This window comes from Drosophila gunungcola, assembly GCF_025200985.1.
Source record: "Drosophila gunungcola strain Sukarami chromosome 3L unlocalized genomic scaffold, Dgunungcola_SK_2 000002F, whole genome shotgun sequence".
Classification (NCBI taxonomy): domain Eukaryota; kingdom Metazoa; phylum Arthropoda; class Insecta; order Diptera; family Drosophilidae; genus Drosophila; species Drosophila gunungcola.
In genome coordinates, this window is record NW_026453178.1 from 4926844 (window position 1) to 4952828 (window position 25985).

General features: G+C 37.3%; 3 protein-coding genes and 1 long non-coding RNA gene across 5 annotated transcripts in view; 1 reads left to right on the forward strand and 3 right to left on the reverse strand.

The window, feature by feature from the left end:
- Positions 1–7895, reverse strand: part of LOC128257393 (transcription factor AP-2-epsilon) — a 30810-nt gene extending 22915 nt beyond the window's left edge. The window contains exons 1-2 of one of the 2 annotated variants that reach the window (XM_052988394.1): positions 7454–7895; positions 7332–7379 (exon numbers count right to left, since the gene is read on the reverse strand). In XM_052988394.1, coding sequence (XP_052844354.1) covers positions 7332–7370 — 39 coding nt within the window. In that variant the 5' untranslated portion in view covers positions 7371–7379; positions 7454–7895. Of the gene's footprint in view, positions 1–7331 lie in introns of both variants that reach the window. The other variant, XM_052988395.1, reaches the window with a different exon arrangement.
- Positions 7896–18806: 10911 nt separating this feature from the next.
- LOC128257193 (ER membrane protein complex subunit 10) lies at positions 18807–20708 on the reverse strand. Its single transcript, XM_052988074.1, has 5 exons — positions 20550–20708; positions 20123–20351; positions 19905–20072; positions 19090–19473; positions 18807–19027 (listed from the first exon to the last, which is right to left on the reverse strand). Exons 2-5 carry the CDS (start codon positions 20180–20182, stop codon positions 18956–18958), a joined length of 684 nt encoding a protein of 227 aa, XP_052844034.1. The 5' UTR covers positions 20183–20351; positions 20550–20708; the 3' UTR covers positions 18807–18955.
- Positions 20709–21088: 380 nt separating this feature from the next.
- On the forward strand, positions 21089–25318 carry LOC128257194 (uncharacterized). The gene is made up of 3 exons (XR_008267843.1): positions 21089–21285; positions 24910–25093; positions 25183–25318. It is a non-coding gene; the product is annotated as an uncharacterized LOC128257194 (long non-coding RNA).
- On the reverse strand, positions 21304–25820 carry LOC128257189 (structural maintenance of chromosomes protein 5). The gene is made up of 16 exons (XM_052988067.1): positions 25579–25820; positions 25128–25500; positions 24885–25063; positions 24461–24707; positions 24283–24381; positions 23931–24218; positions 23771–23872; positions 23500–23708; positions 23273–23436; positions 22813–23142; positions 22539–22756; positions 22257–22481; positions 21972–22196; positions 21741–21898; positions 21563–21680; positions 21304–21509 (listed from the first exon to the last, which is right to left on the reverse strand). Exons 1-16 carry the CDS (start codon positions 25650–25652, stop codon positions 21414–21416), a joined length of 3105 nt encoding a protein of 1034 aa, XP_052844027.1. The 5' UTR covers positions 25653–25820; the 3' UTR covers positions 21304–21413.
- Between the last annotated feature and the right edge of the window lie 165 nt (positions 25821–25985).

Consider the following 25985-nt stretch of genomic DNA (forward strand, 5'->3'; position numbering starts at 1 on the left):
CCCGAATAAGTGATTCCTTGGCCGTAACTCCGTTCACGCGTCACGCACAAGAGGTCGTGAAATGGAAATGGCCAGTTCAGCGCCAGTTAATTAGGCAATAAAACATGAATGCCGAATTGCGTGCGGCGCCTTTTTTTAGCTTATAAAAACGGATTTCTATGTGAGAAAATTATCAGTGCGTTGGAGTCGAACGAAATTGCCACTATTAAATCAAGCGAATCGCCAGAGCAGAGTGGCATCCATCGCATCAACGGTGCAGAAATTCAGACTTTCAGACTTTCAGACATTCAGACATTCGGGCACATGCACACATCCAATTTGCGATAAATAACTGCGGAGCGAAGGATTCTGGTTTCCAGACTCGAACTCCAACTCCTACTCCGAAAATTAAAAGCAAACATCCAAATAAGAGATGTAAGCATTTGGCCGAGTGCAAGTGGTTGTTAAGGAATATAAATTGGACTATAAAATCATTAAAGCGCTTAATAATGATTAGCTGCTTTTAATTCCTCGCTCGTTTTTACGCTCCCAAAATGGTATAATTATGCCATGGCGGCGATAAAACAAAACGAAAATGTTTCCGATATCTGGGGCAGTTTCAGAAACGCGAAGTTCATATTGTAAAGGTCAATAGTTAAGATTTAATTTGTCAGGTTAATTCTCGTTTTTTTTGCATTTATATACAAAGTTTCTAAGATCATAAAATGATTTCAAAAATGTAAAAATGTATATTTAGGGGTCTGACGAAAATTTTTCCAAACCAAATTAAACCTAAAATAAAATATTAGAAACAAATTCAGTCTTGAGTACCTAGACAATATATATTTACAGTTTATCGACTTCTATTTAAAGCCATCTCAAAAATTGTCATATATTTTAAAAGATTATATTAAATTAAATTAAATATAAACATTTTTTATCAATGTATGTAAATAGAATACATATATGGATTAAATTATTAATGTTTTTTTATTAAGAGTATTTTTTAAATGGATTTTCGAACATTATTGAAGTCATTTTCCCTGCTCTTTAAAATCGATATAAAACAGAGCATTAATCACTGCCAAAGAAGCATTTGTAAGTTACGTTTCTTCCTTTAAATGTTATCTTATTATTTGCATATAAGCCGAAATATATGCACTCCTATGTGTTTTGGCCACATAAGTACGTAGTTATACGCACCTAAGCTGCGATCTTTGGTGCAGAGACAACTAGTGCCTGCGGATGCGTTTCTGAATCTAGATGGGCTGAAAAGTGCGTAGAGGCCGAGATGGCGCGGAACGGTATCCGTTGCAGAAGGTAGTTGGTAGTTGATAGTTGGTAGTATGGTGGTATGGTAGTATGGTAGTATGGCAGTATGAAGTTGGCACTCATAGGTTGGCTGGTAGTAGGTGTCGCTGGCCCCGTGTGAGAACAACTAGTTGGACGCTCGCCCTAAGCTTAATTAGGGATTCGCATTTTGCCTCATTTTTCTGCACACTTTTAAGTGATTCGCCAAGTGTAAAGTAGTCTTTTGGAGAGACAGACGACCAAGATTGCATTGAAAAAGAAACACATTTTTAAGCAGCGCCTTCATGACGCAAGACAGTTAAGACGGCAATTTATCTTATTATTTTACGCAGCTCGCTTTCCCGAAAAAATAGAAAAAAAAAAAAAAAGAAATCTGAAAATCACCATTGAGCACGAAGACGTGTTGATATGAAATATTTCAACATGTTCCAAAACCAATAGCAAAACAATAATTAAGCATGTTTGCTAATGACACGACCGCGATGTTCAGCAACAGTAGCGGAATCTTGTACAATTAACATAATTTGCCTTTCGGTGCTTTGGCTGGGTGCAAAAGAATGCAAACCACAACAAAACGAAAACCATTTTATTTCAATATTCAGCATATAAATTAAAGTTGTTTAATTTATTCAAGGGGCTGACTGTGAGGTATTCATTTGCCGATGTGAATGCTTTGGTAGATACTTAAGGAGATATTTTTGTTAACAAGTTGTGTAACGTTAACATAAAATTTAATAAAATGAATTATAAATTAAATTTCTAAAACCCCAGATATAAATTCAAAGGTACAGATACTTGGCTTCCTAAGAAGTTGAGCTCGTAGATCCACTAAAAAAGGGGTCTCTCCTTATCCGTAGACTCCAATAAGTCGATCTGACATTTGCGGATTAAGATTTATAGCCGCTTTGTCCATCTCCATCATAAACAACTGGCTCTTCTCGCCCATATTTCTTTGTTTTATGGCGAAAGCCGGGCTCTCAATAGGTGCCAAGCCTGTCCCCATCCCAGCCAGTTACTCGAACTCCGTTTATGTATTGCATTTCTGCATTTCTGCATTTTGCCATTGCTGCCTTCGACCTGTCGTTGGCGTTGGCGATGACTTTATTCGAAAATGCAGCGCGTGCCGACCCCCACTGACAAATTTGTTCTGCAGTCAAAACCAGCGCCGAGCACGCGTGAAACATGATATGCCGCCATTAATATAAATCACGTGATAAGTACAGTGCGGCGAGGACCGCGGTACGAATTCCATTCACGGCGACACACGATTCATTGAAATGTCTTAATTTATGTGTACAAATCTGCTTAAAATATGCGTGTAATTTCATATAATTAAACTGCAATGACTAATGTTTCAAATGAATAATAGTATTTATTGTGTAACCAACTTCAACTAAACCTACTGTTTTATCTTTATGACTTGAAACTAGAATTTTATAAGAAATCGTATAGGTACTAAAAACATTTGTTACAAGGTATTTGGGTTTATATTTAAAAAAAACACTTGTCTACCAATACGATTTTTTAATTTAAAAAACTTTATACAAAATATTTAGACACTCAAAAACTTTTTATATGTTTGCGGTTTTCGAAAATGTTTTGTTAGCTGGAACACCGACCCTTAAACATGACAACTTGATTAGGATATGTTTAAATCAACCAATAAAAGCCTTTTTTTTCCTAACAAGTTCTAAATCCATTGAAAGCTCGACCCAATTTTACAAACAGTCTTTTTGCAAGAACTCTACAAAAAGGGAATCCTTTCGAAAAGTAACCTGAAATTGATATGGCTTACTTAACAAAATTTAACGTCGCAATTGTATACCTCCTGAAAGCGATACCCATGTTGATAAATAAAGTATCGAAATTGAAATTTGCTGACAAAAGACTCTCGCGAATCGTGGCTCTGTTTTTTTATGAACTTAATTAAAATGACGGCTTTTGGGTCACGTGACCTGGCATCGTAATGTATATCCGACTTGTTTGTAGTGTGTTTGCTGTATAATTTTCCGACAAGCCTTCGCCGGTACTTGAGCCCCCAGCTATCGATTCCGAAGTCGGGGAGGGTTAAGGGGTGGAAGTGGGGGGGTTGTGGATTTTCATTAAGGACCACTCAGGTGTGCGCATCCTGCGAAGCAACAAACACGGCCGCACGGCCCCAGAAAAAACATATGCGTGTCGCCGCAGCGCCGCTCGTTGCCACTCGCACTACTTGGCTTTTCACTTTTTAGCTTGAATACTCGTCAGCCTCTCTCCGGCCCAATTTCTCACTTAGACAGACCCCGGTTCGGGAACGGGAAAGATTATCCCCGGTGCACTCAGCAAAATCAGTCTTCCAAAAAGAATAAAGGCTATAATAATATAATCATGGGTAAAGTGGATGAAACCTTAGCATTCTTCTGACCAATATCAATAAATTTTGGATTTATATATTTTCATTTGTGAAATTCGTAAAAAGATTTCTTAACGGTCATGTATTCTCTATAAAACTAATTTTTATAAATATTAAGAAGTTGTATGTAAAACTAAAAACATAAATTTATTATTATACTTAACAAATCATTAATACTTATTTCCATTCTCAGCGTATACAGAATAAATTTGTGTGGAAAGTGTTAAGTTCTTAGTAAATATAAAACACCCTTTTATACGTTATTAATGCCAACGAAATAATGTATAACTAAAGAAAAATAAACTTAACATATCTATGTAGTTAATTTTCATTCACAATTTTGTTCCAAGTGTACACAGCATCATAGGAAAAGGCGGGGGTGCATTTTTGTGGGCAAATGGGATGATATGCCTCGAAGTGTTGTTTGGTGCCATACAGTGTTTCCTCATGTATTAAATGGCATAAATATGGTCACGTGCCATTATTTTGAACATTCTCGGTGCTCGGCTCAGATCTCTCATTTTCAGCGTGCAGCGTGCAACTTGAAGCCGATTCCCAAGCCACAAAACGGGCGGGATATTAGTATTAACATATCGAATTATTAGCCTACCCAGAACATTGGATAACGTGGATAAGGATGTCGTGGCCGCTATTCCTTAATTATCTCGAAAATCCCTTTATGCATATAATTGGCATTTAACTACAATGGAGTCTCTGTGGGCAACGTCTGTGCTGGTAATACCATTACTTCCGCTAGATTATACAAATACTGATGTTTCACAAAATTTGATCTCAGCGAGCATGAGAATGCCAATCTGAATTTTACCAAAAATGATATGCAAACAAAAGGGTCCATCGGTTGGTGTTATAGATAAGCATACGCTTTTTTTAAGAATGAACAACGAATCGAGATAATCCCATTCGTCGCGGGAAAGGTACAAAAATGGATAGCAAATGTTAAATGGCTCACACTACACACCGTTGTATATATTAAGTTGGGTTTAACTGTCATTGTAATTTAAATTGAGAGGTGACACTTACGCTATAATACAGTTTAACCAATAAAGTTAAAAATACCACAGTTTGCCAATACCGTTTTGTATACAACAAAATTTTAAGTGGATAACAATTGCCATAACATAGTAAAATAGTTATATTTAACTACTAAGTAATAATAATAAAAAAACCAACTGAACCGTACCGTTTCATTCACAATAAAGTTTTATATGGATAACAATTGCCATTACATAGTAAAATAGTTAAATTCAACTAATAACACTGTGAAAAAACCAACATAAAAAACATTAAACTTTTTTAAGTAGGAGTAACAATTTTTTGATTCATTTTTACAGCCAGTACAGCAATACAATGTAGAGTTTTGAAAGTATTAATACTTCTTTTATAAAGAAGTTGGTATTATAAGCTGTATTCTTAACAACACACCAACAAACACAGAATTAAATCTGCCTAAGTGACAAAAATCCAACAAACACAGAATTAAATCTGCCTAAGTGACAAAAATCCATCTGATAACAAGGTTGTGAGTAGCGGGTAACTCATAGTCGGAACAGTCAAACTTTCTTGCAATTAAAATTGTTTCTACAGACAACTGGGTTAACCACGGGATATGAAAGACAAATTGTCACGTTTTGATTTTCTCTCATTAAGAATAAAACAAAAGGGATGAAAGCCAAGAAAGTCACAGTTTTTAGACTATGTCATTTCAAAATAGGATTTCTGCGAAAAGAGTTATGGACTACGAAAAGTTGGTTTAGGTCACTTTTCTACAAAGCTGTTTTTTGAAAAAATAGAAAGCGCTTGAAAATTGTTTAATCAAAAAAAGGTACCGCTGACAGCCACCACATCTTTAAAAAGGAAATTTTAAGAAATTTAAGGTACAGTCACAGTTTCCATTGTAAGGCAATGATAATAAACAATGATTTTTTGTTATGTGTGTCATATCTCATTACTAACTTTGCCAATTGTTTTTAGAAAGCACAATTGTTTTAACATATTTGCATGCTATGCGGCTATTTCCCGGCTCTTGATTAATTTTTGTCAAAAAAAGGGAGAGTGTCTTGTTCAGGACCGAGCCACCGCACTCATACAGTAATCAGGTCCACCAACTGTCGGGGATTTGTCACCCCCATTAAAGAGCGTTTGATGTATTATTCGGTTCATTTGGTCGACAGGTCTGCGCAAACAGAGCGCTGCCATTTGAGCCGCCGCCACCGCTGACAGCAACAGCAATAGCAACAGCAACAACAAAAAGAGCGGCCTGGACCGCCGCTGCCGGTGACAGGGACTAAGTCGTCCTGCAAACATAACTACTCGAACAAACAGGATCAGATCGGACGGCAACGGACGACCACTGGTCGGTAGAGCACACGTCCCAAAGCCCCAGTCTGCAATTTAATTTGTGGTAAGCGGAACTTGTCAAAGGATATTTGGGAAGCGTAAATAAGCGCATATGAAAAGTGCAGATGCCACATAAGGTCATATAAGAATATTCTCCTTGTATTCCGAACCGATCTTATCATCGGCATGTATAATTTAGCCGCCCATAAAAAATCAACTAAAAAATTGTCAAAACTACCTAGAAAACAGTCCGTGTTAAATCAGTCTAGTTGAAAAATGTTTCCTAAAGATAAATTTTGTTTTTTATATTTTCAAACGACTTATTGATAGAAAAGGATTACCAATCCCAAATAAATACTGAAAACTAATAACTCATATTATAACTTTAAAACATGTTTATCTTATATATCCTATAATAAATCAAGGATTTAACTGGCAGCCAAAAACGCGTTACGTTTGTAAAAGGCTTTATATTATATTATGGCAGAACTAATAGGAAAAAATATAATATAATAAAAATTCTAGCCTTATGACTACGCGATTTTTCTTTTAAAATAAGGATTTTTTATTTGTACATACAATATAGCAGTTAACCGTCGGATAAGCAAACCCTTTCGTACTTCGCTGTAAGTCGATAAAGTTTTCATTATAAATTTGAAGTTTGATGAGTTTTCCTGGTCAAATTTACCATGTATGATTCAATTGTCTGCTGTCTGCGTTATGAAGTTCCATTCCAAGTAATAATATTATTTCGGCTTACCAAACAGCGAAATTAACAAATTCATCCCTTATATTTATGTCTATGAGCAGTTGAGTTTTATTGTAACTGCAAAAACCCTTATTTTGGAACCTCTGACCACTTTACTTATCTTTGCAAGATGATCTGAGCTTTAAAGACTTTAAGCGTTGTTTTTTATTGCTTTATAAACTGGAATCAAACTAAGATACTTTATAGAAACTATATGTTATTTAATTTAATAAAAGTGCGAAAATGGGTAATTTGCATTTTTCTGTTAAGCCGTAAGCAATTAAACTTCACACTTCCGTACATTTTGTTTCAATTGTTTAAATTGAAAATATAGCTCAGGCCTACAAACTGCAGCTTTCAAGTTTCTAAATTTAATATACTCATTTTGAATCACTTGCAAAGTCCATTGATATTCACAAATTCAATAAGGTTCAATTAAACTTTTAAAGTCTCACAAACACGACCTGTTTTGTTATCAACACATTTAGATTAGTCCACTTGGACGGCATTATGTTAATGCGTGGAGGAGCTGGTAATACATACCTGCCAGGCACTTGCGTCCAAGGTAGCCAGAAATGACATATCCAACTCCTACGGAAATAGACGAAAAGTTGGTTAAAGCAATTTTCCAATTTGGCCCCAGTGGCAGCTGTTGTCCGACCGACCTTCCGTCGGAAGTTGTTTGTAAAATCCAGAATGATGACAGCTTTCGCAGTTGGCCAATGAGTGCAAATTTATGTTAATCGTTGTTGCCGCGCGGGGGGGATGAACAAAAATGATACTAGATACTCGATTCCGGACGCGAACTTATGGTCGTACTAGTGCTGATTCACGTGCGTATGCCGCCGGAACTTCAGTGCGAAACACGGTTATTTAGTTACCAGGTAACTCGGTAAAGGAACACGTCCTGAACTTGGACTTGACATCCGCCCAGTGAATTTCCGCTCCGGTTTCCTGCACTCGCACTTGTGCTTGTGTGCTTGTGCCTGTGATTGTGATTGTGCCAGAGGTTCCAAGCTGCGGATCGGCACTGGAGGAGCTGCAGGAGCGCTGTCGTCGTCGTCTGAGCCAACTTCCGTATCTCCTTTGTGGTTTTCGGCCAAAGGATTTCCCCAGCCCAGCCCAGCCCAGCCCAGCCTCAGCTTACATTCCGTACAGTGCCGTGCCGTGCCGTTCCGTTCCGTTCAGCTCAGTTGAGTTCAGTTCAGTTCCGTGCGACCGAAGACCCAGCCGTTGGCTATGTACTCTTCTACCCGGGGGTGTATGCATGCAGCTTCTGTTGGTCATGTGCCACCGCACCCCACCCCACCCCACCCCATCCGACCCGACCCGACCCGACCTCATCCTCGTCCTCGGCCCCCCATTGGACCCCAAAAACGCCTCCCCCGAAAGTCCTGCCAAGATAGCGCTTTATGTGATCCTTCTGCTTCTGCTTCTGCCCCAGCCTTTGCCTTTTCCACCTCCTCCACCTCCACTCCACATACAGCTCCTGTACATGGACACATTCGTGTGTACATCCTCGTAGGTACCTGTACATACGCACTGCGACTCATGCGACTCGAAGCCCTGGACGCGTGTACATGCGTATATGCGTACATATGAGATTCGGATTCGGACGGACTTCTTCTATATGCGGACCATGGCAATAACTCCCGAGGAAATGGAACTTTGCAAAGTCGGCAACGGACACGGCTCATGTAGAGTGATAAGTGCATAATTACACATAGCCCCGTACACCCTGATGTGTCTACACTCGAATGGCTGGTATGCAGATACATAAATATTTATGTGCCGCATGGGAGCTGTGTATATAATACACTGCTTGATTTAATATTTGTCTCACCCACCCCCCGAACTTCATTGCCCATGGCCGGGGGCATTTTATATGTATATGTATGTCTGCCTATGTACTACACTCGGAAAAAGGACCAAAGGATTCATTTTCAAAAGCATTTTCCCGAAAGTATGTGCCAGATATTTTTTCAAGCCTGGAACGTTATCGTCAAATTTAGGGTTTCACCGCTTAAATCTTAATAAAATAAATTCTATCAATAGAATTTAATGTTTCTTCTTATTTGTAAGCCGTAAAAAAAAGTAAAATCATTATATATATATTCTTATTGTTGAATTATGGTTTTTAAGGGACGCTTGATCAGCATTATAAAGCAACAGTAAATACTAATTTACATGATTATGATTATAGTTAACAATTATTACAATTTTTTTTCTAGAAGTACTCTTATGCCAACGGAGACTACTATTTCTTGTTCAGAAGTTAAGTTTTAAAAAGTGCTTTTGTTTCATATATTCATGGAGTCTTTATTGTCAGCTAAAAGTAGGTTTTAAAGTGAATAAATTCACTTTAAAGTTTTTCCTGAACACGATAAAATAAGCCTTAAAATTGTAGGTTACCACAAGCTCTGTAAATATATTTCATTATTAAGAGAAGATCAATTTTTAAAGCTTCTGATTTCGTATTGCGATTGGCTCAGAGATTTACAAAAAAAAATTTATTAAAATTTAAAATATATGTCTTCAATATTTAAATTCATTTAGGCGATTTGTATTTTTCCTTTGTTTGCTTGTGAAATACAGTGTGTATAAAAGAATGACCATAGATATCCTATTTTCAAAAACAAAATTTGTAACTTAAAAGTTTGTTTGGGGCATTCAAACGAAATGAAATGGTAACAATGGGCGGTAAATAAATGTCTTATTTTGCAGAGTGTAGAGTCACTGCTTGGAATAAGCCCGAAAAGGGGGAGTTACAATCCCCCGTGTCACCGGCAACAGCCCCAATACATATTCTGCTCCGGCCGTGGATGCACATACATACATATCGCTTTTGGGGATGCTGGCAGAGTTTCCAGGCAGCGCGTTCGAGGCGGTATGTATCTTTGACTCACCCCACCCACCACCATCCCACACTCACCCCCGCCTGTATTTATCTCGCGCTCCGTCCTGCTCTGCCCTCGCGCCATCTCGCTCACTGCCGCAGCTCTCTTCGTTCTCTTAGCCTGCCAGCAAACTCTCTTTCGCTCTTCTCAGATACATTTGCCAGGTGTTTGTTGTGGTGTGCGAAAAGGTATACCTATATGGGTAATATAGGTATACTACTGCAGCTTGGCCGTGTAATTCTCTATTAGTTATTTGATAACTCCGTTCTTCTTTATTATTTTCAAAACAGAATGACGCCGAAAAAGCATCGCAAGAAACAAACTCTCGCTAACACCCTTTGCTGTTCCTAAACCTTTTTAATTATTCACCAAAACCATTCATAGTTTGGTTATTGATTTTGTAATAAAACAAACTACTTTTTGTTGTCTTTGATTTCAGTGTTTTTGAACTAAAATAATTAGCCACGAGGTTTTTGCTGTCAGCTACAGTTGCATTTAAAATAATAGCACCAACGAAATCAACACCTTTATTTAAAGAACTTAATAATTAAAAATTAGAATTTATTGGATAAACCAAATTAAAAATTTTGTTGAGGTACTAAAATAATTATTATAAAAATAGGTATTTCAATGACACTTTTTAATGTATATTAAAAGAGAAAAATTTATTTGAATAGAATTTCCAGTACTTAATGTCATTATAAAAGAGATTATAATATTATCAAAGGTAACCTTTAAATCTCTGACTTTCGCAAAGATTGTGTAGATAATTTAAAGAAATCATTTTTATAAATCCAACTGCTTGTTTGTATTTATATAATATTCGATCAAAATTTAATTAGTTGCAATTAAACTTATGAATTTCTCTGTTAAAAAAAATAGACAGTCAACAAATTATACTTACAAATCCATTATTTGCTTTATATCTGTATCCAATTTAGATACTTACGCACATGCATATTATATGTTTGCAGTTAAAGAAATAACTGTCTCTATAAATAATTCAAGATTTCAACTATGCATTGTGAAATGTTTTGTTTACACATATGCCTTTTGCATTTGGAATGTTTGAATATGTATGGTTTCAAACTTGACTCGGGAAAATTTATTCGAATATAGAAATGTGAATTTAAATCTAGTTAACAATGGAAAATCACAAATATAAGTTTCGTCTACTTTAAAATAATATTAATAATGTAACAAAGAGGTTTATCGAAATAAAAAGACCAATTTGCCTGCGTTGCCTATAATTTGTAAGACAATTCGAAATCGAATTGTAAAATCTTTGCCGTTCTATTTTATTAATGAACATTTAAATGAGTATGAAAATCGAAATAACAATAATAATAAAATAATGACATGTTTGGTTAATGTGCATAATAATACGGTTAGCCACCGTCGCCCAAACGGAGAGGTGCATGTGAGGTACATGCTTACCTGCATTATTAATTAATCATACTTAAGCGAGAGGAGGCACTGCCTCCTTGCACTGGCAATGGGACTTGGACTTGGTGGCCTAAATGTTGGCCGCGCATCATTAGTTGCCCGGCCGAAGAAGAGCAATCGAGAATAGATTAGTATTTAATGGCTTTTATATATATTTTATGAAAAACAAAAAACAAAAACCGAAGCCTCGAAAGACCACATTCAAATGCAATTGCAGTGAAGCTGGAGTTTTGAGCCAGCTCCAGGCAATGTGTCCGGGGGCGTCATCAGGGCCCAACGTGGATGCCTAGGAGCACGTGCGTCCAGCGGTCCATGGGATTTCGAAATCATATATTTATATTTCCACTAATTCATTTTTAATAATTTGTTTGGTTCTGTGGTCCGTTGCTCATCACGCCCCGCGCTTGTGTGTTAATTATCGAGGCTGGCACTGCGACTTTAACTTTGTCTGGCACTGGAACCGTGCACCAAAAACTGGCACTGTCCGAGGTTTCCTCTTATGCTGGCAGTCGCAGCCGGCAAGACAAACGAGTGAGGCCACGCAGGAGCAGGTCGAGGTCCCCAGATTCAGAGTTCCCGTTCCCCAGATTCCAAAACCCTGAGACGAACTCTGCGATCCAAATTCGGGGGTGAGATCGACTCGTCTCAAATAATTTATCGTGCACGTCGAGTTTCTTTTTGTCTTATGCTCGCACATGAGGCTAAATACATGGTTTAGGCCCATCTTTATTTGCCGTCATCTACATATCATTAAAGGCTGGAGTCAAAGAGTCAAAAACTTAAGCTTGCAGGTTGCATTTTCTGAAGAAGAAAGAATCTTTCCTAATTGCTTAAGTGAGACTTATTGGACTCGTAGACGTACTTGACTTAAATTAAGAATGTCTTTAAAGGCTTGTAAATTATTATTAACTGATTTAGATTTTTAATTTAATTAAAATTAAAAAAAAAACAATAGATAAAGATAAATTTGTCCAAACTTTACATCACATTTTATATTTTGAAAACACTTAGCACCCTTATATTGTTTTTTACACAAATAGCATGTGTCTAAACTAAGCCTCGTTTTTAGAATATAAAATCTTAATTTTATTCGTGTGAGAAATATTTACAAAGGTTGAATTAAAAAGAGGGGTTCGTTTTCGCATTTTCTGAAAAAATCTATAGAATTTTGCAGTTTAAAACTTATTATTAGCTTACCATTAAGATAATAATATTGGCTCTCAATGTTAAAATTAAAAAAAATTGGGAAAAAAGTTTCGAGCTGTTTAAATTAATAAGGTTTTAAGTGCCCGACGGACATAAAGAAAAAATCAGTAAATATCTACAAAAACTATTAAAAGTCTTTTTATTTTACTAGATTTTCAAATGTTAAGGTTTGGAATAATATTTCGGCTAAAAAGAAAAGATTGAAAGGAACTTTAACCGCTCGTAGGAAAATGTTTTAAAAATGGTTTTAAGCGATAGCCATTAGACTACAGTGTTCTTACTCGCTTATGCTAGCAGTCTTTATCAGTCTAGTGACTCTGATTTTTACTTGCGGGTATTATAATTATAGCACCGCCGCCCGACTTCCAACTAACAACCGCAAGTGTCAATGCCGGAGATCGAAATGCATTTGAACCTGGCTTTTGGAGCTTGGGTTTGGGCCTCCGACGGCTTCCAGACGGAGGTGGAGCTTGGGGCGCAGTCGAGAGTTGAGAGTCGAGATCCGAGAATCGAGAATCAAGAATCGCTAGCATTCCTCGCACAGAAGGAAGTACTTGTGCTACCGCTCTGTCTCCTGCTCTCCTGCCCTCCGACTCCGCCAACTCCTCCAACTCCCCCAACTCCTCGAACTCCTCCAACTTGTGCAACTCCTCCTCCACCACTACCTGCGTCGTGCTACACTGGGCGAAATCCGTCCTGATCGCAAAGGGGAGGAGTAGCGCACATAGCGCAAGGGTCCAGGGCCAGCGAATGACCACGAGCAAAAGTGGGAGTTGCTATAATTGTTTAATTATAGGATTTTGCTTGCTTGACTTTGCATTTTGTGCTCATAACTTTTGCGCTGAGTTCATGTTACCGGCAATCGGTGGGGTATTCGGTAAGCCCTATGCTCTCATAAATATGCATCGTATTTGTGGGGGAAATATTTACACTAATTGCGTTCGTCACTTTTTGTGACACCACAACACATTCATTTACTAAAATAAAAATAGTAACCAAAACATTTAAAAAAAAATTAAACGTTATTAAACCGATTAGCTTCATAAAATTTGAACTACCAAAGTCAAGATGTTTGAAAACTGCGGATATATAAGATCAATAAACTAAACTAAACTTTATTATTTAAAAGACTTTGTAATTTTTTTTTAAACTCGAAAGTTGTTTACTTGATAAATTGGTCTTATTAAACAAATCAATTTAAAATAGTTTACCTTACCTTCAAAAAGTTATACAATGCAAGTCCTCTAAAATAATAGTTTTATAAGATTTGTCTTGGCATTGTTTTATAAAGGTAACTGTAATAGCTTCATTTTTAATGGTTTTAATACTATACTTTCCGTGAGTTCAGTTTTGTGATCTATCATGTAATGTTAGGGTGTGCAAAAATCGCCTTTCGAGCGATGATTGTCTTTTGTTCTTTCAGTTTTGACACGGGTTGCTCTCCTTGTTCTCCGCTTTATATTAACCTTCGTAACAAAATCTGCAATCGCTCCAGTGCTCAAGCTTTAGAGCCGGCATCGCCTCCGATCTCGCAGTGCCGCGTGCGTCCACGTCCCTCCTCCACTTTCCGCACCAGCTTTTGACGACCTGTGTCGTTATGGGCGCTGCTCGCCAAGAATCAGTCTGCCGCCTCCGATAGAAGTCGTACTTATCATATCACAACAGCCGATGATCAGCTCATTATCGTTCGAATGCCGTTTGCAGAAATTTACAATATTAAAGATTCCATTTGACCAATGCAATATGTCCAGTTAAATTACAACATTATTTTAATGTTTACTAGTTTTTCTCTAATTGAAAATTTTGTTTTTAAATTACAAGTAAAGTTTTTAATGTTAAAAATTGAAAAGTACTCATTCTGTAAACTAAAACTTAAATTTGAACTTAAATTACTATTATTTATTTACTAAAATTACCGAACTAACTTTAGTTTATATTTTTGAGAAAAATGTTATAGAGGAACCTATAGAATTGACACTTTAAGTATATACAGAGAGGGACCTATAGACAGTCTCAAAATTGTATTTAAAATTACAGCTTTTTAGAAGGTGACCCTAACAACCGAAATGCTCAATATTTTGCTGTAAAATTACAGAATCAAGAAGTCGAGCTATGCGGCCAACATTAGAGTGCAACATTCTTGGTATGCGTCAGAGATTCCTAACGTTTTTTTGCCGATCCGATCTGCCGGCGGTGATGCCGCTGCAGCAGCCCTTTTGTGGAGTCGTGTACCGAGAATTATGGCCACTAGCCCGTGCCAGACGCAACGCCTGTGCCGCGGCCCATCTCCTGTACTTCAGCTCCAGCTTCAGTTCCAGCTTCAGCTTCATCTACAGCACCAGCCCCATTCTGCCCCGGGGCGATCATGTACGACCTGGAGAGACCAGAGACCAGAGACCGGAGTTTGCAGCCGCCTCAAATGGGCCAGGGTTATGGAATGGGGAGTATGGAGAGTATGGGGGAACGGGGAACACGGGACGAGCCTTTGAGCAGGTCCCTAGTGCGACATATTGGTGCTCCCAAGCGACCATAATTGCCCCAACGACTGGAGGGACCAGGACAATCGGGACACAACACCCACAACAAGCCGTCATCGCTGGCCAAATCGTCGAGGTAATTTAGTAGCAGGACCCCGAGTATTCTAATATTCTTTCGATTACGACCAGGGGTAGGCGGTGAAAAAGGGGGCGGGGCTGCGGCCAGGGGAAGGAAATTGATGGGCAGTTTTTACTATACTTCGAATACCTCAGACGTGACGTGAATAATGTGCACGATAAGGATCTCGAATACCTTCATTCGTGGGGAGTGCATGCAAATTTTCGAAGATTATGCGCCGATTACCAGCAGTTAAAGTGATTTGGAATATTGTTTGGGCATTGAACATTTTACAGATTTATGTGCGCACATTTGAGGAATTTTCATATTTTGGCATTTTCATATTCATATTTAAAGCACGCCAAAGTTGTGGCCGCTCGGTATTTATATTACAGCAGTTCAATGGATTGTGCTCACGATGCTTGGTAAACCCAGAAACATCTGCCAATTTAAGGCACTTTAAGTTAATTTATTTTAATCGCCTTCACTTAGGTAGCTTATAATCTGATGATGGACTTTATTTATTTTAAAGGCATTAAGAATATAATCATAAATATAAACCTTACGCTTTTTTGCCCAAGGGAAATCCTTTGAACTTTTACTTTATTGTGAATTGAAACCGTATTTTCATTGCCTGCCCATCCATCTCATTTGAAATTCAATTCATCCCGGAAAATGTATTCCGCAATCTGAAAATCGAGAATATTTTTGGTTTTAGAAATAAAAAAGTGATTTGCTGTGGAGGTTTCAAGAGATCGACTTAGATTTAGATGTTCTGCAAAGCGAATTGATGTATATGTTCTTAAACGAATTCTTTAACTGCGGCCATTCATTTATTGCCATAATTTCCCGGCCAAAATAGATTAGGATTATACACTTCAGTGAGATGCTGGCACAAATGCTAATCAAAAACTGCCTGCATTATTATGCCAGGATATTTTGTCATGTGCAAACTACATATGTATTTATTAGCCGTCCCCGAAGGATTCGATTGAATATCAAACTAGCACTTGCCGCAACGTTTTCTAATGGGATTATCGCGATGATAATGAACCGCACACCCTACGGAGCGACCGGAATAAGTACGCAATTGGCTTTCCCATGACCAAAGCAAACCGGACCGTATTTGCCCGACGCATAAGCCTCTTTTTTCCGCCTTTTGTGAGCTCCTGGATGTGTGGGCAGGAAAAGAGCAATTGTATTCGGGCATGAAATTCAAATACAAACAGCGCGAACAATGCCGTTTATGAACCTGTCAATCCGAAATTCAATTGGGATTGTGTGAATTGGAATCGGCATGGATGGACTGAGTATCAATGCGATTGTTTAATCACTCGACACGACGCTTGTGAATTGGCGCCAGCTGCTAACTTGTTACAAATTTAATGCCCATGAGTGCATCTGCGTGGGTACATGTTTGCTCAAGTACTGTTTGTTCGCTGCCGTATTAGCATTTGTTTGTCTTACCGAAAAACGAAATGCATTCTTTAGGTCCTTATTGGTATTTTATCTCACTCAAAGAAAGGAGTTTTTTCTCAGACCCAAATGTCCTGGATTACAGGAAATATTGCCCATGTTCGGGTATTCTTATGTAAGATGCGTTTCCGATCTCATAGATACCCTATCTAAGGTCCTTTCAGATTGTGTTTACTTTATATTAGGCCTTTTTTGGGCCTTAAAAAAAGTATAACAATTGGAAAGCCAAGTAGTTTTATTTTTTAATAGGAAGTGTAATCAACATTCTTTTTGTAATTTAATTTATTTATTTCTTTACTCTGCAAATTAATTTTTATTTCAAGAAATTAAGAGCTTGCCTACAATGAAATCCAAACTAGTTAATTTCAAAATCTAATATATGTCTGGAACATTAAAGGGTAAAAAATGAGCGAAATTTTCTAATCCGGAGAAGGTTTAGTTATTTTTATGTACTGCCTCTAATACTTTAAGTAATATGGACATAAAAAGAGGCTTTAAATGGATATAAGCACCAGACAACATTTGAAACATTTCGAAGCTTCAAATCCTTTAAAATCGTCAACACACCCCAAACTATCTGAATAATTCATACATAGTGTGCATAGTACGTATCTGTTGGAACTAATTGCGGGTGTAATAGAGCTATTAACCGCTCCGAGTGACAACACCCTTGTTTGGTGTGGTCGTTTTGCGTTTAAATGTGGGCCAAAGGTAACAACACATTAGCATGAACAATTTAAGTAATTGTAAGTGGCAGGCCAATCCGCAACCCTCTCTGCGCCGTGGGGGTGGCTAATTTAAACATCGAAAAACGTATATTTTAATGAACAACTTGGTCGAGTTGGTATGCCAACACTTGACAAGTGCACCGGGATATGCACATAGCACTTATTAGGACGTATATAATTATGTGTATCGCCCATGTGGACGATTTTTTATTTCAACATTGTTAATGTTGCCCAAGCAAGAGAAATGTGAACGTGAACGTGAAGACTGACAGATTGCATTGCTTGATGACGAGAATTTTGACAGATGGCTCTTTCCCGATTCTGCTTTTTGATCTGACAATTTGTGGGCTCGAATTTAAAAGTGTTTTGTTATCCTTCAGTGCGCCTTGTTTGGCAAATAGGTAATTTAAATTTAAACGAAAAGGGGTGACGGATTAAGATGCACAAAAAAAGAATACAATTTACAATTCAGTCGATGTCAATATTACTGTCACAATATTTGGGATTATCTTGATGACGACCCTTTAAGTGTGAGGAACCTTTTAACTTTATGCTATCGGATTCAAATTTGCATTTTAAAAAATAAAAAAAAGCGAAAGTTATTTTTCAATGAAGTCATAAAGATACAAATTAGGTTTGTAAATCATAATTTATTATTGAATTTTTAAAACTCTAAATGACAACATAAAAATGTTTTCTCTCAAAATATTTTTTTTATCTTGAAAAAGGACCATTGGTTTTTCTAGGGCGAAAGTGGATGTCATCAACAATTCAATTACACCTGCTCTGCATGGCGTATATATATTTCTAGAAAAGACAGGTTTTCTAATGGACGGAACCTAAAACCTCGAAAGAATTGGAGCTAGCTCTTTTAAAATGACCAATACCGGATCGTTTTGATTGCCGAAAGTGTGAACTTGTGTCTCATTATGGTAAATAACAATAAAACTATTCTCAAAGTCTTTGATATAATCAAAATCATAACATCCCTAGGCGTAAATTATGGGTTACCACATGTCGGCTCGCCTTGTGGGTAGAAAAAAGCAGGCCCGCGGGCGATTCGGTTTTTTATGGCAACGGAGGCGTTTCTGGATGATGGAGAAATTTGGGTATCGGCAAATTGTCACGTAACCCTCACCGCACTGGATGGCCAACATCGTGAAAATTGTTTTTTTAGCAAATGTTGGGGGGTTCCACTAGCAGCCCTTGCCAGCGAAGGCGCCAGGAATTGTAATTACAAATTTGTATTGCAACCACTCGGCACGCATCGCACTCAAGTCAATTTCGGGGTGGTCCGTGGTTAAGCGACCGTGTAATTCACGATTCTCAACGGATGCCCCGTCACTTGCGGTATAAAAAGCATTTAATTGCGGTTTACACTTTCAGTTAGATTAATACGTCTAAATGGACATCATTTGCTATTTTTAATTGCTGCTAAGTAAATATTATTTGCATATTTCATTTGAATAGATAATGGCCATTGCCCCAAAAACACGTATATTTTGCTTAAAACTTTGAACATTATTTTCTGAATATTCCATACCATTCTTTTTTTTTCAAGGGAAAATACCAGGACCGATAAAAAGGTATTGTTAACTAATTTGATGAAGTTTATTAAAATGGCAAAGCCCTGAAACATTTCTACCCGAAGTCATATTAATTAAAATTGGTTTTTTGTTTCAATAGGTTTAATCAATTTATTTAATTTACATACGTTTTTAATTGCTATGACTTGACTTAGTAAATCCAGAATTTCCTAGGAATTGTGATTAAGAAATGCTAAAAAACAAAAGTGTGCACCAAATTAATACAGGTTAACTTATTTGGCACCGTCTTGGTTGGTGGCTCCCGAAATGAACACCAACAGGACCACCGGAACGATGTACATCCACTGAAAAATAAATTAATAAGAAGTTAACATATCCATTTTTTTGAGGGTTGACTTGAACTTACGTATTTGGCAAAGAAACCACGGTTATCGCGAACTTCGCCGCGCTCCCTTGCCTCTCGCTCGCGCTCCACCTTCTGAATGAAGCCAGCGGTATCCGGCACGGGAGCCAGTTCAGCGTGGCGAATCAGGACGTCGGTGCTGAATTGGGACTCAACCAGCTTATCAACATCCTCCTGGGTGCACTCAACGGCGGCGGGAACCGTGTCCTGAGCGACGGTAATGCCGGTAACGTATCCGGAGGGATCAAGCGACACCCACAGCACGTCATTTAGTTGCGCTTGCAGCAGACGACAGGCCTTGTTGGAGGTGATGAACTGCGACTTGGCGCCGTTTGAGTAGACCACCGTAGCCCTTAAGCGGTAAAACTCATTGTTTAGCGCCAGTTTCTTCAAAAATAAATAAATTTCAAAAATAAATTAATGTTTGTTAGGTAGGTATAATAGCATGTGGCATTTAAGTTTTGAAATTGATGATAAATATAGCAACAAGACAAGACCCACATTTTAGAAAACAATACGTTCGCTAAAAATGTAATTAACACTTTTTTATAATATGTTTTCGGTAAGAATTTAAATGTCTAAATAAATTAGTTATCAGTTAGGGCAGTCGCATTGTTTAGTACGGTTAGAAGGGAAGGCACTAACTTTAAGACCTAGTTAATATCTGTGCAAAATCATATGGCAAATATTGTGCCTATACTTAAAGAAGCAGGTTATCTTAATCTACGGTTAGTTATTATTTGAGACTGGGTGGGGAAAAAAGACCGGACCGTCTGACACCGGCTGTTTAAGTGCGCCGGCATCCAAACCCTAATTACCTTTAGCAAGTCCAGATCGGAGTTACTTAAAGTTGGTTGATCCACATTGGCCAATCCGGAGTTCAGGCTGGGAATTGTCACATTTCCGCGGAAAGAAAAGATGTCCGAGTTGGCAACCAACGAATGTTGGAGCTCCACTGTAACCCAACTGTCATGCTCGAGGAAGCCCTAAAGAACATATTAAGTGATGTGTTTATTATCAGAGCTTAGGCACTTACCCAGCTGCCAGCCACTGCGCCTAGCACAAAACAGAGCAAAACTTCCGCCTTTAAATTCATTTTTCCTCAGTAAATTGCCAATTTTAACTTTAATTTGTCAATCGTATGAGGGACGTTGTGCCTAGTGTGACCGCATAGAGTAAATATACCAATGGGATCTTACAAAATATACTAAAAATACAGCACAACGTTTGGGGTATTCCGATTTCGCTTGCCGAACCACCTAATCCTTAAAAATTCAAATTTCATTTTCAATTTATTTAGTTATTAATTATTTTCTTAGCCAATAATTAAAACTTTTCAAATTATCAAACAAGTTTTTATAATTTACAAATTTTTGGTTTATTTTTTTTTCAAACCACACTCTTTACTTTTATAAGATTAAGAGATCAATTTAAAATTCAACATATAATTTTTTTAAGCTCACATATTTATTTTTGTAATGTTCACCAGGTGCATTTATTATCGTAACCTGTGGTTTTTACTCTCATTATGTTGGGACTTAGTAGGCCAGTAGAAGATTTATAAATATGGCGAAATAGCAATAACTGCTGATCTAAAAAATCCCAACCATAATGGGGGCACACGTATTTCTAACAAGAAACCGACTTTATTTAAAGCTGCTAAATAACTGGCAAATATTTCAAGTGGATCTGATCTTTTATAGTTACTGATCAGAGATCAGCAATATCGGGTTTGGCATGCATCAAATTATGTAATGGAGAGTTCATAAATATGTTGACACAATTTATTTTAACAAATTTAACCCACTAAAGAAGATTTCCAATACAAAGTTAATAATTATGTTATATTTTAACCAATGTTTTAAGCTATACTCAATCACTAAGGTTGCAAATTTAATAATTTTAAATTAAACATTTTTTGAATTAAAATCTTTCAGAGCTTTGGACATTTTGTTATTAAAGTGTTAAAGTCAAATAAAAAGTGAAACAAGATAGAGGCGCTTTTGTAAGGTTTTAAATCGAGGCCAGTTGAAATCAATCGAAACCTAAGAAAACAAATCGTCAGGCATCATTGCCTAATTACTTGTTTTCAAATGTTTAAAGATACTAACAGGCTTTGTTTGGATCGAGTCAGCACAGTTTTAAAATAATTCCCATCATGTATGGTCAATCGGCATACAGGAGAATTTGGCTATTAAAGTAATTGTATCAGAGTGATTTAGTATTCAAATTAACAAAAGATCTTTTATTTAAACATGGTATTAATACATTAATTGATCAAACGACAACAAATTCATATTAGAAGTCTTTGAAAAAACCCAATTTTTTCAAATCATTGGGAATTTCATGCCTTCACAAACTGATTTTGAGTTGTGCACAATTGAAACGCATAAGTGTTCGTTGTAATTCAGGTCTCGAAGCAACTAAAAATATATAATGTTAACTGAGCAATAAAATTAAAAAAGACTTTTTATACCTTAGGTGTTACAAACAAATACTGAGCGGAGCCGTGCTTAGTAGCTTCTTTGAGGAGTAAGTCGAATATGTGACGCTCATTTTTAGCGTCCATGCCCTGATTTATCTCATCAACGCACCTAAAAACAACGACCCTGTATTGAATCAATCTGCATGTCGTAACTCTGTATCAACATTACCTGAATGGCACATGAGTGACATGTTGCAATGACAATGAGTAAATTGCAATCGATACAGCGCGTTCGCCACCGGATTGAATGAACTTATCCAATGGCTGCAAGTGGGCACCCCTCCTAAACTGGACCATTATTTGAATGCCGTACGAATCAAAGTCGAACTTAAAACAGGGAACCATTTAAAGTGCGTTAAGAAAAATTGTCAACAGAAATAGCTGAGACTTAACTACTCACTTTATCTGTTTTGGATAAGACAACTTCTCCAACATACTCAATTGACGCCATAAACTCGCTGAACTTGGTACTAATTGTTTCTACCAAGGTGTTTAATTTCGGCTCCCATATGTCGTATAAATTAGACATTTCAGATTCAATGGTTTTTGCTTGGTTAACAGACTGTTGAATGCTTTCTTCCATCAGTTTAACTTCGTTTTGCAATTGTTGATAGCTGTCAATTGCCTGAGTATTAATAAAAGATTAGAAAATGTAGTTTTAGCAGGTGTCATAATAATTTGTTACCTCTGAGTTGACACTTTTCATGCACTCCAATCGTGCCTGTAGGTCATGAATTGCTTCAAGTAACTCTGGCAATTTCATGTTTTCCAAATCTTTAAATTCCTTTTTAAAGGGAAATTTGGAACTGTTTGGAATTTCGCCGTTGCACAGTCGTTGGATATCACTCTTCCGTTTGTTGATATCGCTCATCTGCTCTTCCAGGACGTTCATTAATTGTTCAAAGTCTCTCTAGGAGTAAAAAAAAACTTGAAAATAAGTTTAATAAATCATAAATGAAATGCTTACGGCTGCTGTAGTGCTCAGAAGCTCGCTTTCCTTGAGTGCTTCACTTTGACTTTCATGTTGCACCATATAAATGGATGCCTTTGTCTGGGCCAATTTCTTTTCAACCATGAGTAGCTCTACGGTTTTCAAGCAATTGCACAATTTTTCCTCGATTTCAAATATTTTCTTCAAGTCGTTTTGCACACTATTACAGAAATTATTTTTAAGATCGCCCAGTGCTGAAAATACACGTCTTAATGGTTGACAATAATTAAGTGTGATTGTGTACGCTTACCATCGTCTTTCTGCAGAATTTGCAACTTTCTCCCGAGTGTTTCAACTTCGTTTTTAAGATTATTAAAATGAGTTAGTTTTTGGTCAAGTTTTCGCTTTTTATCTTGTTCATCTCTTGTAACAGTCTGCAAACGCTCGAACTCGTTGTCTGTCATGGTAATGGCGTTTTTAATTTTGTTGCTATCTTTCACAGCTTCGGTATAATGCTTTTTCATTTGTTCTAATTGTTGGGCATCCACTGTAATAAGTTGCTTTTTTCCATGGATAGTGCTCTCCGTAAGAATGGTTTCAGAACGATAGCGAGATGCCGTCACGACGAACCTCTTGTTTCCTGAAAAGGAGAAACGCACATTAATTCAAGTTCCGTAAGTTTTACTTGGCAGATCAGATCCTGAAATTATTTTGTATATAATTAAGATAATATTAATTTTAATTATATAAGCTTTGTGATCCATACGTACCGCCAAAATAGACTCGAATATTTTTTGGAATGGATGAAGTATAATTCCCTACAGCATCTGTACCAATTGGAATATTATGAATTGAGTAGGAAGCACACAGTTTATTTATTATTGGTATTGGTCCGGTAACAAGGTCCACAAGATAGGCACGAAAACCCAAGGGGCTGTAAATCAACTATCAGTTACTTAACGTATCAGAATAAGATTTAATTTGACTAAAAGCATACCGTAGATCATTTCTCGAAATACTTGGACTGTACATGACCCTTTCAGCTGGTTCGCAATATATAATGTTGACTCCCAATTTTTGCTTCACACACAACTCGTTGATCAAATCCGACATATCCTCCTTATCCTCACACGCAAACGCGTATAAATCACGCTGCGATACAACGTTTTCTAGATATTTGGCGTCTTCATAATTTTCCACATTAAGCTAAAGATGAAAAATAATTTTTAATATGGTTTTTAAGCGTTAGCTTAGTTTTTAAAACTTACTTCAAGTAACATTGGGTCGTAAATGTTTAACTTAAAGCGCTGCTTGTTCTGCGCCAACCAATTCATAGCTTTAACCAAATTCGGATTTCTCTGCCCAATTTCCTGAAAAACATCCAAAATAATATATAGTTTTGGACTTACTTGTTATTTTAAAACTTACTTCAATTTTTTGCATTTTCACGTTTTGCAGTCGATCTATTTTATGCTTATAGGCTGTAATTTCTGGAATCTTTTCTTCATTAAGTTGTTGTTCAAGTTGTTTTCGTCTGTTATACTGTTCCATGGCTTTTTCTTTTGCCGAGGCACATGCTTGTTTAACCTTTTCCAGTTCTGCGACAATCTGAGGCCTATTTCTATTGAAATCCTCTAACTCTTCCGTTTTGCTGGTAACCAATTGTTTCACTTTCTCCGCTTCATTGGCGTTTCTAAGTGATTTTTGAATATTTTGCTGTTCAACAAAATAAATTAAGAATGAATTGTAGTTTTTAGATATTGAGCAAAGACAAACAAACCTCCAATTGATATTTATTTTCGTGAATTCCTTGCTTTAGAGAATCCAGCTGACCTTCTATAGCATTTCTTTCTGCCACACCTTTATCTAAAGAACGCGTCTGCGTTAACATACAATCAAATATTTGTGTTATTAAGTAAACTTAAATATGTATACGAATATAGGTAGTGATCCATTACCTTTTCCAAACAGGCTTCTCTGTAAGACACCTTTCTTCTCTGTATTTGTTCTTGAGCCTGAACAAGTTTGTTGTGTTGCTCCTTCAATTTTTCGCTTTGAGTTTTGGCCTTTTTAACTTTGGATTTTAGTTGGGCGGCTTTTTCTTCTCCAGCCTGTGTCTCAATCCACAATTTTTTTGCACTAAGCACTTGCAGTTTTTGCTTAACTTCCTCGCGTTCTTTGTATTGTGACACCGTCATTTGTAAGCTATGTAATTAAGATGAATTTAAACATATTATGAGTTTACGTTTTGTATGGTTTCCCATTATCTTATAAATAATAATAAATATATAAGTGATTAAAAAAAAGTGTTAAAAAAAGTATTCAAGAGTTTAAAAGACATCTCGATAGAAGCTAATTAAAAATACACCAAATATTACTTACTGTTCTAATCGTTTTTGTTTTTTAGCAAGATCATTCTTATCCTTATCTCGATTAGCATTGGTATTCGCTTGTTGTGCCCGCATATGCTTTAAATTATTGAAACTCTTGGTTAGCTCATCGTCGCACACGGAGGACATTGTATTGAGGAGGAGCTCTTGGGGATTCATCTTGGAGAAGTCCTGAAATTGTTTAAAAGAAGTTAGCAATTTGTAAGTCGATATGAGAGGATAGTATCTTTCTTACCTGTACGCGATCCTGCGGGAGGAACTGACACAGATTACTGACTTGTATATTGTAGGAGGATACGGCAGCCAGGAAGTTCTTCCTGGAGGTCTCCTTGTTGTTCACGGCGAAGGCGGATGTTCCGTTCGCGTTGATGATGCGCCGGAAGGTCTCCGTGGTGTTGGCTTCCCGCCCGTAAACCGCGACAACTATGGTCGCCGTGGTCTTGTTGCTCTGTATGTAGTCGGCAACGCTGGCGGATCGGTCCAGCAGATGCGGCTCACCGCCCAGGCCAAGAATAATGGCCGAGACAATGGTGGACTTGCCACTGCCATTCGGCCCGGTCAATACATTCAGATAGTACTTCGGATGAAATGTTATCTCACTGTAGGAGCTGCAATTGCAATTGGAAATATATATGTACATGGCTCAAGGAATTGCCGAACTACGCCTCACATGGACATGGACTTACACGAAATCTTTGCAGTAAACGGACTTTATTCGTCCCGTCAGTTGCTTGGAACTCAAGGCACGATGTCCCTTCATGATGAAACATGGATTTCAATCTTTGATTTAGTTTAAATAAAGAATTTTGTTTCAAACAAAATTCCGCGCTTTCTAGATGTTATTTTATTTGGACGTCGGAGTGTTGTCGATAACTTTTGGCACAGACAAATATCGATAACATATTAGGGGGACTCCTTTGCTTTGTTGTGTCATCAGACTATCGTGAACACAACCGCTTTTAGCAGCATCGCATGAAAATATAATGCGAAGTGTTCACAATGGCCGGAAATGATGCTAAAAGGTAAATGAACTGTGGGTGAAACAAAGTGTTTAAATATTTAAAATTATTTGTAATGTCAAATGTTTAAACTT